At 41.3% G+C, this 14,321-nt stretch overlaps 1 protein-coding gene across 2 annotated transcripts; it reads right to left on the bottom strand.

Annotated features, from left to right (window-relative positions):
• Positions 1 to 437: 437 nt before the first annotated feature.
• On the bottom strand, positions 438 to 14,321 carry hp1bp3 (heterochromatin protein 1, binding protein 3). Of its 2 annotated transcripts, XM_049581088.1 has the most exons (13): positions 14,176 to 14,321; positions 13,621 to 13,701; positions 11,069 to 11,258; positions 10,248 to 10,310; positions 9,974 to 10,130; positions 9,720 to 9,863; positions 9,409 to 9,468; positions 8,778 to 8,917; positions 5,560 to 5,650; positions 5,172 to 5,331; positions 3,841 to 3,952; positions 3,291 to 3,452; positions 438 to 1,670 (listed from the first exon to the last, which is right to left on the bottom strand). In XM_049581088.1, the coding sequence occupies exons 2-13, from the start codon at positions 13,685 to 13,687 to the stop codon at positions 1,154 to 1,156; spliced, it is 1,863 nt and encodes a 620-aa protein (XP_049437045.1). In that variant the 5' UTR covers positions 13,688 to 13,701; positions 14,176 to 14,321; the 3' UTR covers positions 438 to 1,153. The 2 variants fall into 2 exon arrangements, with proteins under 2 accessions (XP_049437045.1, XP_049437054.1); XM_049581097.1 differs by lacking the exon at positions 10,248 to 10,310.

Genomic DNA, 14,321 nt, shown 5'->3' with positions numbered 1-14,321 from the left:
TTAATGTGATTAGGTGAAGATTCACCCTCGTCTTTTTTTTTTTATGTCATTATTTATTTGTTTTTCTGAAGAACAACCCTCGAGAAGTGAAATACTTAAATGAAGAAATCCTTTCAACTAATAATTGATGACTGATAATAGTTAAGCCCATATCTAACACTTCTTCATGTTCTGGAATCTGGAAAATGTAAGTTACCTGTACACTGAATCAAATAATAATAATAAAAAAAAATAGCAGAGTTTACAAATATAGCCATTTTATTAATGACTTGGAAAAAAAGCTTAACAACACAAGGAATACATGCATGCAGGGTATGTATGAGCTATTATCCTCCTTTTTCTTATTCACAACACACATTTCTTACAGTTCGGTACTGAATTACAGCTGTGAAGCAATAAAATCAATGTATGTATATGCTCGATTACACACACATATCAAAAAAGACATCCCCCCCCCCAGTGTGTTTGAAATGAATACTAACATAGTGTTTAATCCTCGAGCCTTATCTTGTCAGGGGCTTTTTTTTTTTTTAAATAAACAAACATCAATCATTGTTAGTAATAATAATAATAATAATTATATAAGGACAAATATAGATAAAAATTTAGGTTCTGATGCAGTGCTGCACGGCCGAAAAAACTGTAATCTGATCCCAGGACAGAAGACGAGACCTTCAAAATCAGAGTTTTATAAAATATTAATGTCATTAGGAACAATTTAAATGTTTTTAAGTTAAAATGAACTCTTTTTCAACCCTCCAAAACACTGATTTGATATTAGGAACGTGTGCTGCCAACGCTTATAGAGTGGATGAGGAACAGATATAAAAACGGAAGTCACTACATGGCTCTAGTTACAGTTTGTCGGATCTTGCTATGCTTTCCCGATCAGGCAGCTGGTCACATCTGTTTTAACGGCAACACTAACTGAGCTTTTCTACAACATGGTGATTAAAAAGGAAATTCAGAAACTCTCAATGTACAGTAAACTTGGTAGGATAATGTTCTTATTCTACAATAGAAATAAAAAAAACTACTGCCCTGTTAAAAAGGGAGAAAATGATAAAAAGAGAGAGAAAGAGAGAGCACTAAAACAAAGCGGCAGACTGCTGCATATTCAGAGCGGCCCAGTTCGTGGAAGCCGCTCCCGGCCTCAGTATTTCCCTCTCTTGGACTTACGAGTGGACTGCTTGCTGTTCTTTGCCCCCCCTTTGACGACGGGCTCTTCTGGAGACTCCTCGGGTTCAGACCGCCTTTTGGTTGCTGCCTTTTTGACTGCAGGTTCAGGGGACAACTCAGCCTTTGATCGCTTGGACCCGCCCTTCGCCGTCTCCTTTGTGACTACTTCCTCCTCCTCCTGCTCTGGAGTAGACTCTCTGGACACCGGTCGCTTGGAGCCCCTTTTGCTTAGCTTTTTTACTGCTGGTGTTTTGGGCTTTCTTGCAGGAGCTCCTCTCTTGACGGGGGTGGCTTTAGACGGCGTTGTGGATTCCTTCTTAGCGACTGATGGTTTCCTTCCTTGTCTCTTCACTGAGGACACTGCTTTCTTGGCTGGAGACTTCTTGGAGGGAGCGCGTCCCCTGCCACTAGGTTTTGACTGACTAGAGCTCCGAGATTTCTTGGCTGGTGGGGGACGGCGAGCCTTGGGTGGAGGCCTCTTCTGAGATTTTCTATGAATAATTTGAACAAGGAGCCGTTAGTTAGGTACACAGGTGTCACAGGAGGGTTCAATCAGTGAAAAGAGTAACACCTGCACACCAACTCCAAACTGCACAGCTATGATGTACAGATGGCCAACATCATCTTGATCCAAGTTTTATCTTCATCGGGTCAAAATATTTTAAAAAGTTGTGGACACTAATGTTTCACTTTTCTTCTTTAAAAAGGTAAAATTGTACATGTTTACCTCTCAGATACTGACACAAAGAGGTCTGAACCAAAAACGTGGTGAAAATATTTCTTTCATATTTCAACTTCTTCGTGGTAAAGCTTCTTCTTGTTAACTGTCCAAAGTCTCGACCATAAAATACATTAATGTTTAGGGCTAAGTATCGCTTAAAAAACAACAATACCAACTGAGTACTTGTGAATGGAGTAGCATATTACAGCCAAACTTTAGAATGGTTTGGTGTGATGAATTGCCAACTCCACCGGCTGTATAGGTTTTAGCTGCTGCTGCAGGAGTGTGAGCTCCACTCACACAGTTAACGTTACTTAACAGTTCTTAATGGGTTTAACGACAGTGAAGCCCTTTCTGTCACGACCGTTAAACGGCTTGCTGTCGGATGTTAGCTCATGCCAACCAGGCAGACGTTACACTGACCATTCAACAGATGAGAGCAGCAATATCAAGAGTCAGGATTGTCTCGGATCACACTCCTGGCGCAAAAAGAATCAAATGCAGGTATTGTTTGATTGAAGAAGTTTCGATACTACTTGGCACTGGGTTATATCATTCGTTATTTCATTTCTTAAAAAGGTATACATTGCAGATTGTCAGTAACTGTTCGTTAACACACCTGCAACTGAAAGTGAAAGTAGCCAACCCGAGATTCACTCTCCTTTTGGTCTTGCTAAATTTACTCTCTTTAGCAATGTGTCTCTTGGATGCCTGCTGCTTACAGTCTGGCACCTGGTCGCTACCTTTTTATAAAGTCCCAACCTCACCTGAGCGCTGTGGGGGCACAGACCTATCAACGTCCCGAGCACAGAAAATATAAAAACGCAGGCAGAGGGCAGAGTCTCGGCAGATAAATACACCACCATAAATTTCTAGTGGGTCATAAGTGATGATTGAGAGAGATTACTTCTGTGTGAGTCACACACTGTCTGTAGGAAATTTCTGCATATCTTCAAAGGCATCAAATTTAGACACCCAGTCCGTTTATGTTGGTGTATAATATGATACAGATGTGGAAATATAGAGGTTTAATACCATTTTGTGTTTTCCGCTTGTAAAATATTAAATGTTTCCTTTCATCTAACTTTTAAACACGTTTCTGACACATTATTGTCTCTGTAATTCAAATTGCAAATCTTTGGGATTAATGTGCTATGATGCATTTACTTTGTGCACTACTTGAATTTTTAACTTCTCTGAGGCGTTTATGAAGATGCTGTAACCACTTTTAAACATTCTGACCTGATGAAGATGTGGCTGGACTGCACGGTCCGCTTCCGTGTTTCTGAGCAAAGCACTCACTGAGGTGTCGTAATAAATGATGGAGAGACTCCCTGCAGACTACAACCCTGTGTTAAGGACACTAATGGATCCAAATTTTTACACTCACCTCTTCTGGGCGGGAGCCTCGTCCTCAGACTCTTCTTCTTCATCTTCTTCTTCCTCCTCCTCTTCCTCGTCAGAAGATTCCACCGTCCGCCTCCTCTTGGTCGCAGGCGGGGGGGTTTTCTTCGGAAGCTCTTTGAACTTGTCTGGGTACAAGATGGTGGGGCTAAAGAGAGACATAGAAATTGTTTATCTGCTGCGTCTCAAGAGATTTCTCCACAAATGTTGTCTCCAAAGATTGCTATAAGTTACCAGCCTGGTGTGTGAATAGAAAAATATTTACATGTTGTCAAACTACAGTATATACTATAGAAAGCACATTACATCGACTAAAGAGAAAAAAGTTGGAGACCATTTGTAGGGAGGGATATTTTAGAGCACAGTCGTAAGTGTTAATGACTGCCACTGTGTCTTTTTGACACTGAAGGCCACCAGTGCCAGAAATATAGAGATTATTAAACCATAAGTCAAAGTGTGTTAAAGAAAAAAAAAGGTACTCTGAGTATTTAATGACTAAATAAAAGAAAGCTTTTCTCTACATGTAGCAGACAAACCTTGGGTAGAATGGGAAGGAGAGCTGGTAGGTCCCTGTGAAGCCGTGACCCGTGATCTGCTCCATCCAGCCGAGTACTTTACACTTCGTCAGGGTCCTCCTCAGATTGGCCACTGAAGAAAAGAGTTCCCACTTTAGTGACACCAAAGCTCACAGTGAAGTGTGTTTGAGTTTCAGGTTTCATAGTCAGCTCATCTGAATTTCACTTTTTCTGAACTTTAACTCTTCATTACAAAATGCAAGATGGTCTATGTTATAGAGACAAACTTTAGATCTTAAAGTGTCCGTAATCAACCTTTTTAACTCACCAGCAATGCAGATTTTTCTTTTTTAATTGGCAAAAATCATAAATTGCCTTTTTGTGTTAGATATACCGACATTAGTTTCAGAATATTTCATTGAGATAATAAGGCGTTATGTTGAATACAAACCTAAAGAACAGGTTGGAGCAAAATTTAAGGCAAAATAATCTCAAATCTCTACTTTAGCATTTGCTATTAAATCTATTTAAGGATTAAACATAAAATATTACATTATTAAAATAAAATTCTGTCTGTAGGAGCTATTTTGTCTAACATAAGCCATGTAGTTAACTCTTTGGCAAATCACACTGGGCCCTCAGCGCGAGTCATTGCCTGATTGGGCAGAATCTGCGCACATGCAAAGAGGTTTATTTGACTAGTGCTGCCGAGCTACAGGAGGAAAGTGTGACAGGATACAGGAGAAGAGAATAGGCACGGGTACGGTTAGAGTCTCAGCCAAGAACTGCTATAATATCTGTTTATTTATTACAACGTTCCCACAGTCAAGGAAAACCCGGAAAATTCGTGGAAATTTTTAACAACTTTTTTTAGGCCTGGAAAAGTTATGGAATTTTGTGGTGTATAAAGAAAGTGTTGCAGTAATTTTCTGCGGATAACCTTCCACGTAATGTAACATAATGGCAAATTTATTTTCTGTAGCTGTTGATGTAATGCAGCTCGATATTTGAGCTGCATTACGATATGTGTTGTTTTATTAATCATCACAAACATTTCTTCATTTTCTCACAACGTTCCATAACTCCCTTCAAGTGAGCCCGCTAGCTGAAGTTATGTGTGAATAGTTTGAAAAATTGGAGTTTTGAAATTCTGTCCATAAAAATGAGTGGTCCGTTTATTGCAAGTAATATAGTTGTAGCAATATCCAGCAGTGTTATTGCATATTTTCCTCATATCGTTCAGCTGGAAACCAATCATTTGAAATTACTTAACTGAATTTGTGAGTACCAGAGGAAGCAGCAGGTGGTCAGCAGCCGTCCTGCTAAGACATCCAACCAAAAGAGACTCTTACCTAACTGGTACTCCTTTCTGTCCTTGTTTGCGTCCACTAGATATCTGCGTAGGGTGGTGGTGCTGCAGGTTTTGGGTTCATTCATGGCTGTGATGGCGGCGGTGATGGCGTCCTCCAGATTGGTGCCTTTCAGCAGGACCTGGTTACCGGTACGCTTCAGCTGCGACAGTCAGATAAAACCATTTTTAAGTTATCACGTGATTTCCCCGTTACCGAATCTGTACAGGTAATCAGCTACATCTTTGTCCACCATGGTGGCTTTAATATAAACAGCAGACAGAGCAGGTTGCAAACTACACTTCACCAGCAGGTCACAATTTATACGCTACTTGTTATTTTTAACAGCAGTTGTGACTCATTTGGACAATAATTAATAAAAAGGCTTCACCTGGAAAGTCCCTCTGGCGCCTTTCCCAGTGATCTGCTCCAGCTGTCCTTTCTCTACCGCCCTCACCAGGGCTGACTTCAGGACGTCTGGCCTGAGGACAAGGTCAGTTAATCATTAACATATTCAATAAACTCAGCTAATAACACAGATTTACACACTCCGTTTTTGTAAGTTACTGAATCACTAAAATCCAGTGTGTGTGTGCTGGAATGTTAATTTTGATGCTGTAGTGCCAAAGAAATTGTTTGACTGTTAAATTAGTTCCACTTTTGATCATGGACGGATTCATCTTCTACCATCAATGACGATATTAAACATTAGCCGTTTACAGATTCCCAAATGAAACAAGTTGCTTGAATCTACTCCATTAATTATTATCATCAGTTCAAGATTTGTTTTTGATTTTTAATTGTCTGTCCGTTTGAAACTGGAAACTTTAAAGACTTGTTAGAATTAAAAGTAATACATGAATGAACAATAAAAAATAATCATCAATTCTAGTCTTGGTTGTCTGTAAATAGTGCTGCACGATTAATCTAATCGCAACCGCGATGTCAGGCTGTGCGATTACATAACCGCATAAAATGCTGCGATTTGCCACATTTAATGTAAATAAATGTCAACATGTGTGCCTATGAACGTGACTACCTCTGCTGTAGTGTGTGGAGTCTGTTGACATCATGGCCACAAGCTATCCTGGTGCGTGCAGCACGTATGGTCAATAGGGTTGGGTACCGAAACGTGGTACTTTTTGTACTTGGTACTGATTCACGTCGGTACTACCGAGTACCAATTCACTTAAAATGAAACGGTGCCAAATTTCAGTACCTGAGGTGGAGGTGGAGCGAGAGCGCATGGCTCGCACCTCAGACTCAGCAACAATGGCGACAAAAAAATGTGCAGACAAAAGTTAACGTGCAGCACAGTTCCTAAATGTTTTCAATAAAATGTAGAAACTAAGAAGTTTAGACTATGGGCCCCAGCGACACATAGTGGGTCCAAATTCACACCCGTTCTTCTCTGTGGATTCTCTCCGCGACCGTGCGTCATAGCGAGAGGCCATGCATATCACGTCAAACGGCAGAACTGTAGCTTTCCGACAAGGCCAAGCACTTGTCGGTAATCCAATGTTTTCACAGCGAAAAAAAAAACTGATAAAGTTACAATAAAATGATGTATGACAGAGCTTTCATACAACTTTGCACACACATTACTCTTGGATGGATTACTTGCGAATGCAGGGTCGCATAGAAATGCCAAGCATATCACATGAAAGTGCAGGACCACACGCATCATTGTGCTGTCATCCCATCACGCTATAAATACAGATCAAGTGTCTACAAAATAAAATCCTGACGAATTTCTTTACAATCCATTATACAGATCTTATTATCAGTCACTTCATATAGTGAGGAATATCATATCTTACCACGTCTTAGGCTTGCCTGTGTTTCTCCCTGTCTATCCACATTTGTAGTCCGGCTTTCAAGATGCAAATATCTCCATATTGTCCAGTTGACACTCTATCAAACTTTGTATGACAAGACCAGCACACTTCACCTTTGTGCACCCAGACAACTGCAGCCTAATTATGCATGCTGACAGGGCCGTAGTCACCATATACATTGAGGGGGACACGTGCCCCCCCACCAATGCCCAAAATGCCCCCCCAATATATAACTGAAACTGAAAAACAAATAGCCTATTATCTTGGAGGACATCATTGCACTTGGTTGACTATTTTATCTTAGATGTAAATATTGCATGTTTCTTTCAGATAAAACACATGGAATTTCTTGCAATAATGAAAAAATACTGGCAATCATGTCCGCCTGGCACAAACCACGTTTTGGACAGCTGTGAAGTGACAGAATGTCCCAGCATCATGGTTCTTATATTACCAGAGTCCAGAGAGTCTCCCCTCTTCATATATGGTAGAATATGTCATTTTCCAACTTGCTATGGTGAGATACATGTAAAAATGTAAGAATTTAGTAACATGGATTTGTTTTTTTCATTGATATAAAAATTTATATAAAATACAGGCACATAGAAGGACATGGAGTGATGGCAAATCTGGTTAGCCCAGATTGTCCTGGAAAAAAAAAAAAAAAAACCCCCAAAAACAAGATATAGCATGTGTATGTAGCCTTTTTAATGACTGTGATATGAGCCTAAAAGTAAAGGTAGTAAAAATACCCCAAAAAGGCCTAGGGCCCATAGGGTTAAAAAGTACTGAAATAAGGTATCGTTTGGTATCGGTACCGAATTCCAGATACCGGTACCATATCGGCTCAATTATGAACGGTACCCAACCCTAATGGTCAGGTGACTATCCGGCATGCAGCTGTGACTAACTGTTGGTCACAGCTGCATGTCTGCACATCTTTTTTAGCGGCTGTGTTGGCAACACAGACGCTGAAGAGGAGCATGAGCACGACCATGAACAGGCTGAGTTGGTGGCGGGGAAAAACAAAAAACAAAAAAAAAACACGCAACATCTATTACATGGTGATACTTTGGATTCAGGTACAGCGACGTTTAACAGAAAGAGGAGCTGTGTAAAAGTTTAAAAGTTAAAGTCGCCACATCCCGCGGCAACACGACCAATCTATATCAGCACTTGAGACAGCACAGAAAAAAGTAGGAAGAGTGCATGTGAGAGAAAGCCGAGCTGTGTAACGTTAAAGACAAAGAAACAACTGAAAGCTGCCAGAGCCTCATAACACAACATCCAAGCACAGTTACACAAACATTTGTAAGTGTCACAGGGAAATCACAGACTCCATAACAAGCTATATAATTACAAATGAAAAATTTTGCTCGGGCTCGGTCCACTTGACAGGCTGCTGTGTTGTGCTATGGCGTGTTGGAATTTGTCATTTACGTGACAATGCCTGAACGCAACACAGGCTCGCTCCGCTGTAGGTACAGTGCCGTGCTGTGCCAGCAGCGTGTTTGACTGTGCGCAGTCTGTTGATGGTCATTTAGACACTGTCCATAACAATAACTATGTCAGGTCAGGTTAGTGCCACCCTAATGTAATAGTAGGGGAAACACTGAATCAAGCAAGAAGACTAATGATACCATTTTTAAAATTATTTTGTAATCGCAAATTGCGATATTGTCCACTCAAATCGCAACATTTTTATCATATCGTGCAGCACTATCTGTAAAGTTACATAAAACAACACTCAACAGAAAATAATACTCTGTACCTCTTTTCGATGTTGAAGTTGGGGAAGTGCTGTTCTAGGTATTTCTTGATCAGGTTGTAGGACGCCTCTTTGGGCTCACAGAGCCGAGTGATGATGAGAGGAAGAGCATCTCCCAGAGACTCCATCTTCTGAGCAGCTTTCTAAAACACCACCCATTGAAGACATCATGATTACAACCCAACACATCATACTCTTTTAGGGGAAAATTAACTGCTGACACTACATCATCAATAACACAAGAATTAGACCTATCAGATATTGTGCTGTCATCTCCTACTGAAGGTATTCTCTTGTGGGGCTAGTTGGACATCAGTAAAGAAACGCTGCAGTCCAAATGTAACTCATGATTTAAAGAAGTAATTCCACATTTCAGGGAAATACGCACATGCACTTTCTTGCAGAGAGTTAGATGAGAGAAAGATTAATACCACTCTTATATCTGTCCATTAAATGTGAAGCTATTGCCAGCAGCTGGTTAGTTTAGTTTAGCACAGAGACTGAACACAGGACTCTGTCCAACAGTAACAAATTCCCAGCATCACTAATGCTCACTGATTACGAAAACCCAAGTATACAACAATTAGTTGTTGCTAGACAGCGAGCAGAGACTCTGACCTCTGCTGTAACGTACCTTCGACAAGGTGGGCTGTTTCCCAATGGTGAAGGTTCCTGAAAGTCCTTTACCCTTCAGCTGCGTGAGAGACGGAGCAAAAACAAGAAAATAAGTGATAACGCTTCATGGTTTCCTACACATTTTAATGAACATCTGTAAATGGACAATATGCACCAAAGCCTGTGAAGCTTAGGATTTTTCCAAAGTTTGAAGCAGTGTGCACAGGGCCATTAAAGGGTTTGATGTTAGCATGTCTGTCGAACTGGTTTACAACTAAGCTTCACTCAATGCATCAATCTTATCTATATCCCTGCGTGAGAAACATTTACCTGTTTGATGGTTCCCTTCTCCAAATGTTTCTTCATTGCCTTCTTGATGAGAAACTTCTTCCTGTCGAGTTCCATCCCCGGGTATTTTTTCAGGATATATTTCATGACAGACTGGTACGAAACCCCGGTTCTGTCATTACAAGACTGTGAAGACACGAGGACAAGGGATCAGATTTTTTTAATAGCAAAAAAATCAGGGAAAAACAAACACACGGTACGGACTGAATCGATGGATTTACAGAGTTCGTACACACCGTAATAGCTTCGATGAGGATATTATCCACTTTGTTCTGAGTGCCTGCAAAGTTGGTGACAGGAAGCTTTTTGCTGGCAGCGACGCTGGCCCATGCAGGAATCGTCCTTTTCACCTTCTTGACTTTGGCTTTCTTGTACTTGTAGCCATCCTTCAACCTGCCGCCGCAAAAAAAAAAAGGAGGAGCGAGACACGGGTTCAGTGAAGTGGTTCGTTTCTTTAGAAGCGATATTTCACTGTGATTGTTACCACCCTTATCTTTATCACATCCTCACCTTAGTAGGAGAACATAGCAGTGTGTTGCACACTGTCCAGCCGCGCAGTCCTTGCATTTGTCACTTTGTCCGTTTGTCACCGACGGGAAAGACAAAATGAAATTTGAGAACATCTGTCTTAGTGATCACCATTGTAATTTGACCCCAAATGACTTGCTAAGCTAGGGTACTATGTGCAGAGAAGTGAATGTTTGCTTTGTCAAGGTCTGGGAGAAGACAAGGAGGAGAAATTAGGAGTTATTAACTGTGAAAGCCAGGTTTTAATGTCAGTAATAGTTCATCACCTGCAGCTGAGTTTTTTCCACTGTCTAGGTACATATCTTGGAAAACTGCTCTACACAGAGGTCATTATTTTTATGAAATATTTTGTCCACGATGCTTTAGAAATGTCCAAACATTCTGATTAAGTGCAGGGCTTGATACATATTTTAATTATTTTTGTACTAAGAAGGCGAAACAAAAATATTTTCGTAGCATTATTCTGACTGTTAGTAGCTTGTAGTGAATGCTGCTGCTCTCTCTATTAGTTTTCAGATTTGGACTGAGCTGGTAAACTGTCAGACTCTCATGACGCTTACGTCCTCCCCTCCTGCACTCCTCCAAGACTGCGGACAAAGGGACCGACACATCTGTCTCATATCTGTCTGATGAACGTGGCTGCGACAGGTCGCATCCTTTGGGAAATGCAACACTGCAACCACAGGAGGAGCAGTCTGCTGTTATCCAGCAGAGGTAAGGATCATATAAACAGATAAAAGTGCTATCAAAGTGAAATATCGCAGCGTTCAGAGTTGCAACTCTCGCTCTCTGGTGGAACTCACTCTTTCTTCCCGGTCCCTTCTCCTTCCTTCTCCTCCGCCACTCCCTCAGCCTTCTCTCCGTTCTCTGTGGGCCCTGTTTCGCCCTCGGCCTCAGCGTCAGCGTCGCCCTCATCGCCCTCGGCTGGCGCAGCTGAAGATGCGGCCTGCTCCTCATCAGCGGAGGGGGACTCCTCTGAGGATGCTTCAGGCTCTGAAAGGAGGAAACCATACAAACTATGAGTGGGGAAACAATGCAATGACTTTTCTTTTTCCAAACAGTAGCTGACCGACTATTCCACTGTAAAAAATACTGTCTTTTGTAGTTTTCTATTTGGTTTGTGTGACATTTTTCCAAATGATTTCCCAAAGCAGAACAATGTAAGCTATTTTGAAAGAGAAAGAGACACTGTCGGGGAATTTTGTAGAGCAAAATACTCACAAGTATGTAAATAATTTTACAAATATATGTTGGGTAATGATATTAACACCCACAAATAAACTTCCACGACCAATTTTGTGTCAGGATCTGTAATGTAAAGCAGTGATTCCCAACTGGTCCAGCCACAGTGTCCAGATTTCTCCGTAGTCATTAGTTCAGGGTCCACACAGCTTAATATATTCAGCATCTTACTTAGGTTTGGCCGTGTCATTGAGCTAGTTTGCTGTCTCTGTTAACTAGCTATCTGTTATTCACACTCAACAGCAGGAAACAGCACTTCAAAAAATTTGCTGTACTTCAAAATTAAGTGTTTTTTTTTTTTTTTTTTTTAAACAAATCTGACACGTTTGTGAGTCAGTTGTGGTCCATTCAGAATGGACCCATGACCCATTAATTGGGATTTACTAGTGTAAAGGATGTCTTCACTCACCAAATGACCAGTTGTATATTAGTAAGTCGTGCTGTGTTACTTTCAATTTGTTAAAAAGTTTTGCCATCTGCCTCCACGGAAGTTATAGAACTTATTGATATATTGGGGACCACGTTTAACAACAAAACTATTTCGAAACATCCATTTACAACTCTCACACAACTCCTGCCGTCTAATCCACGTCTCATTTGTCCAGCCGCACACTCAGTACTTCCCAAACACATGCATCTTTTGAAAACCTTGCAATTTAAAACTGAACTGAAAGTTGAACTTGTCTACACTCTTCAAAGTCTAAGGTTTTATAGGGAAAATGCACGTTTTTTTTCCGAAGCACTGAGCATATGACTGGATAAATGAGACTTGGATTATACTGCACGAGGTGTATGAGAGTTTGATATAGTTTCGCTGTAGTGAAACACGGTCTCCAATCAATTGAAAAATCAATGCGTTTGCCGTCTTCTAGTGAGGCGTGCGAGAAAAACAACAGTATTTTCACAAAATTCAAGGTAACACAGCGTGGCCAATTGATTTACAAATGATCGTTCTGTGGGTAAAGCATTCCTTTAAAGAAGCAGTGAGGTAGATACAAACAGGAAACATGAGTTACAGAGGGGGGGAACAGAAGTTCCTTATGGAACTTAAAGGTAAATTCTACAGCTTGACTTGTGCAGGATTGCTTGATTGATTGTCTTTGTTTGGTTTGATTTCCACACTGTGGTGCACTATTCAGTTTGTGACTGTTGATTGGCTGTATCTGCTGCAGCTAGGCCTAACCTTTAACCTAGTCTTTGACTTCAGAGACATTACCGAAAGTGACGACAGAGAACTTTTCAACATCCACCACAGTTTCCAAGTGGTTTTAATGTTAGCGCCTGTTGCAAAGATACCAGATTACTTTGCATTTCATCTTCGTGCTTCAGTTACTTCTACGGTTACTTTGGTTTGTCCAGTGTCCGTCATTTCCACAGCTGAGGATAGTAACTGCAAAGAACTTGTGTTGATACTCTTTAGTAGCTGGGGATGGCAATAGATAGCTACCAGGAAACAACTATTCTCTTCCTGTTTTGGTTGCGCAATGGCACTTTGAGCCATAAATCAAGGTGGGACGTCAATTTCCTGGGAGATCAAACCTAGTGGCAGACAGAATTACATAGTGCCAAGCTTATAGGGAACCAATCTTAACACGTATGGTGTCTTTATTCTATGGCAGTTACATTTTATAATCAATATTTACTTAATAATAATGACTTAACTTTAAAAACATGTCTATTTGCACTTTAAAATAAGTGTTTTGATGACACTTGGGGATTTCTGACGACAAAATGCAGGACAAGACGCTTATTTTTTTCTAATTTTAACTGGTGTAATGCAGAATTCTGGACTTGTTTTAATTGCCTGCTTGTCCAACATGCCCAAAGTATGTACATTTTGTCCTCAAGGACATAATATTGCCCAATTCTAATTTAAGTCTGCATGTAAGCACCAAATATATTGCGGAGTTTAATTCTGATATTTGATTTGTACTTGTTCCTGTTACTAAAGGGTGTAAAAACAAACTTTGCATGCCCACACAGCCATGAGGCCATGCTGAATACCCAGACTACAGTGTAGGGCTGTGTGGGCTGCAGTGAGACCGGAGCTGTGTCAGTGATGACGGTGCGTTCACGGGTCTCTGGTTCAGGTGATGGACGACCCCAGCCTCACCTTCCTCTGCTGCAACGGAGGGGGGCTTCTCCGGGGTCGGAGTCGCTGCTGCTCGGCGTATCGGCATCACACGAGATTTACCTGGATGAGGAAAATAAACACGTTTCGTAACACCAGGGGAAACCACATTAACGCACAACACTGTCCCGAGGCCCGTCCTGTGTACGTGCGCCGTGAAACATGGTGGACCGTGCCAATCCCACTTCATTCATTGAGGCCCATTATCTTTACACACAAGAAGAGCTGCTTTTGTGTTTCGCTAATCGCAGCCACCTCCAAGACGGTGCACTGCTCTCAGGCTCCTCCGCCAGCCTTCGCAAACACATTTCGACAGTCTTCACACGAGCCAGAAAATGAGTTGCAGGATTTTTTGGTAATTTCGCCATTTTGTCCGTCGGTTTGTACACACAGTAATGGCGTCGCGTCGCACACGGCAGATAAAATTCATTTCAGTTGCATGGAGTAAAAACCGCCGGCCTACGTATTTTCTCCAGCATCGCATCCGTGCAACTACACATTTATTTGATGAGTTATCACAACGCGGATCAAACTTACCTTTTACTTGTGGAGAAAAGTGAGATACTTTGGAGTAAAAATTCTGCACGATCCTTTATTTAGATTTCTCTGTTTACGAGCCCCGCCCCGTTAGGACCGTTGGTGACGTCGCAGCGTCACACGGGCACGTCACAGCCGAGCCGACA

The sequence above is a fragment of the Epinephelus fuscoguttatus genome, linkage group LG1, assembly GCF_011397635.1.
Source record: "Epinephelus fuscoguttatus linkage group LG1, E.fuscoguttatus.final_Chr_v1".
NCBI classification, from domain to species: domain Eukaryota; kingdom Metazoa; phylum Chordata; class Actinopteri; order Perciformes; family Serranidae; genus Epinephelus; species Epinephelus fuscoguttatus.
This window is presented reverse-complemented; position numbering and strand designations above follow the sequence as displayed.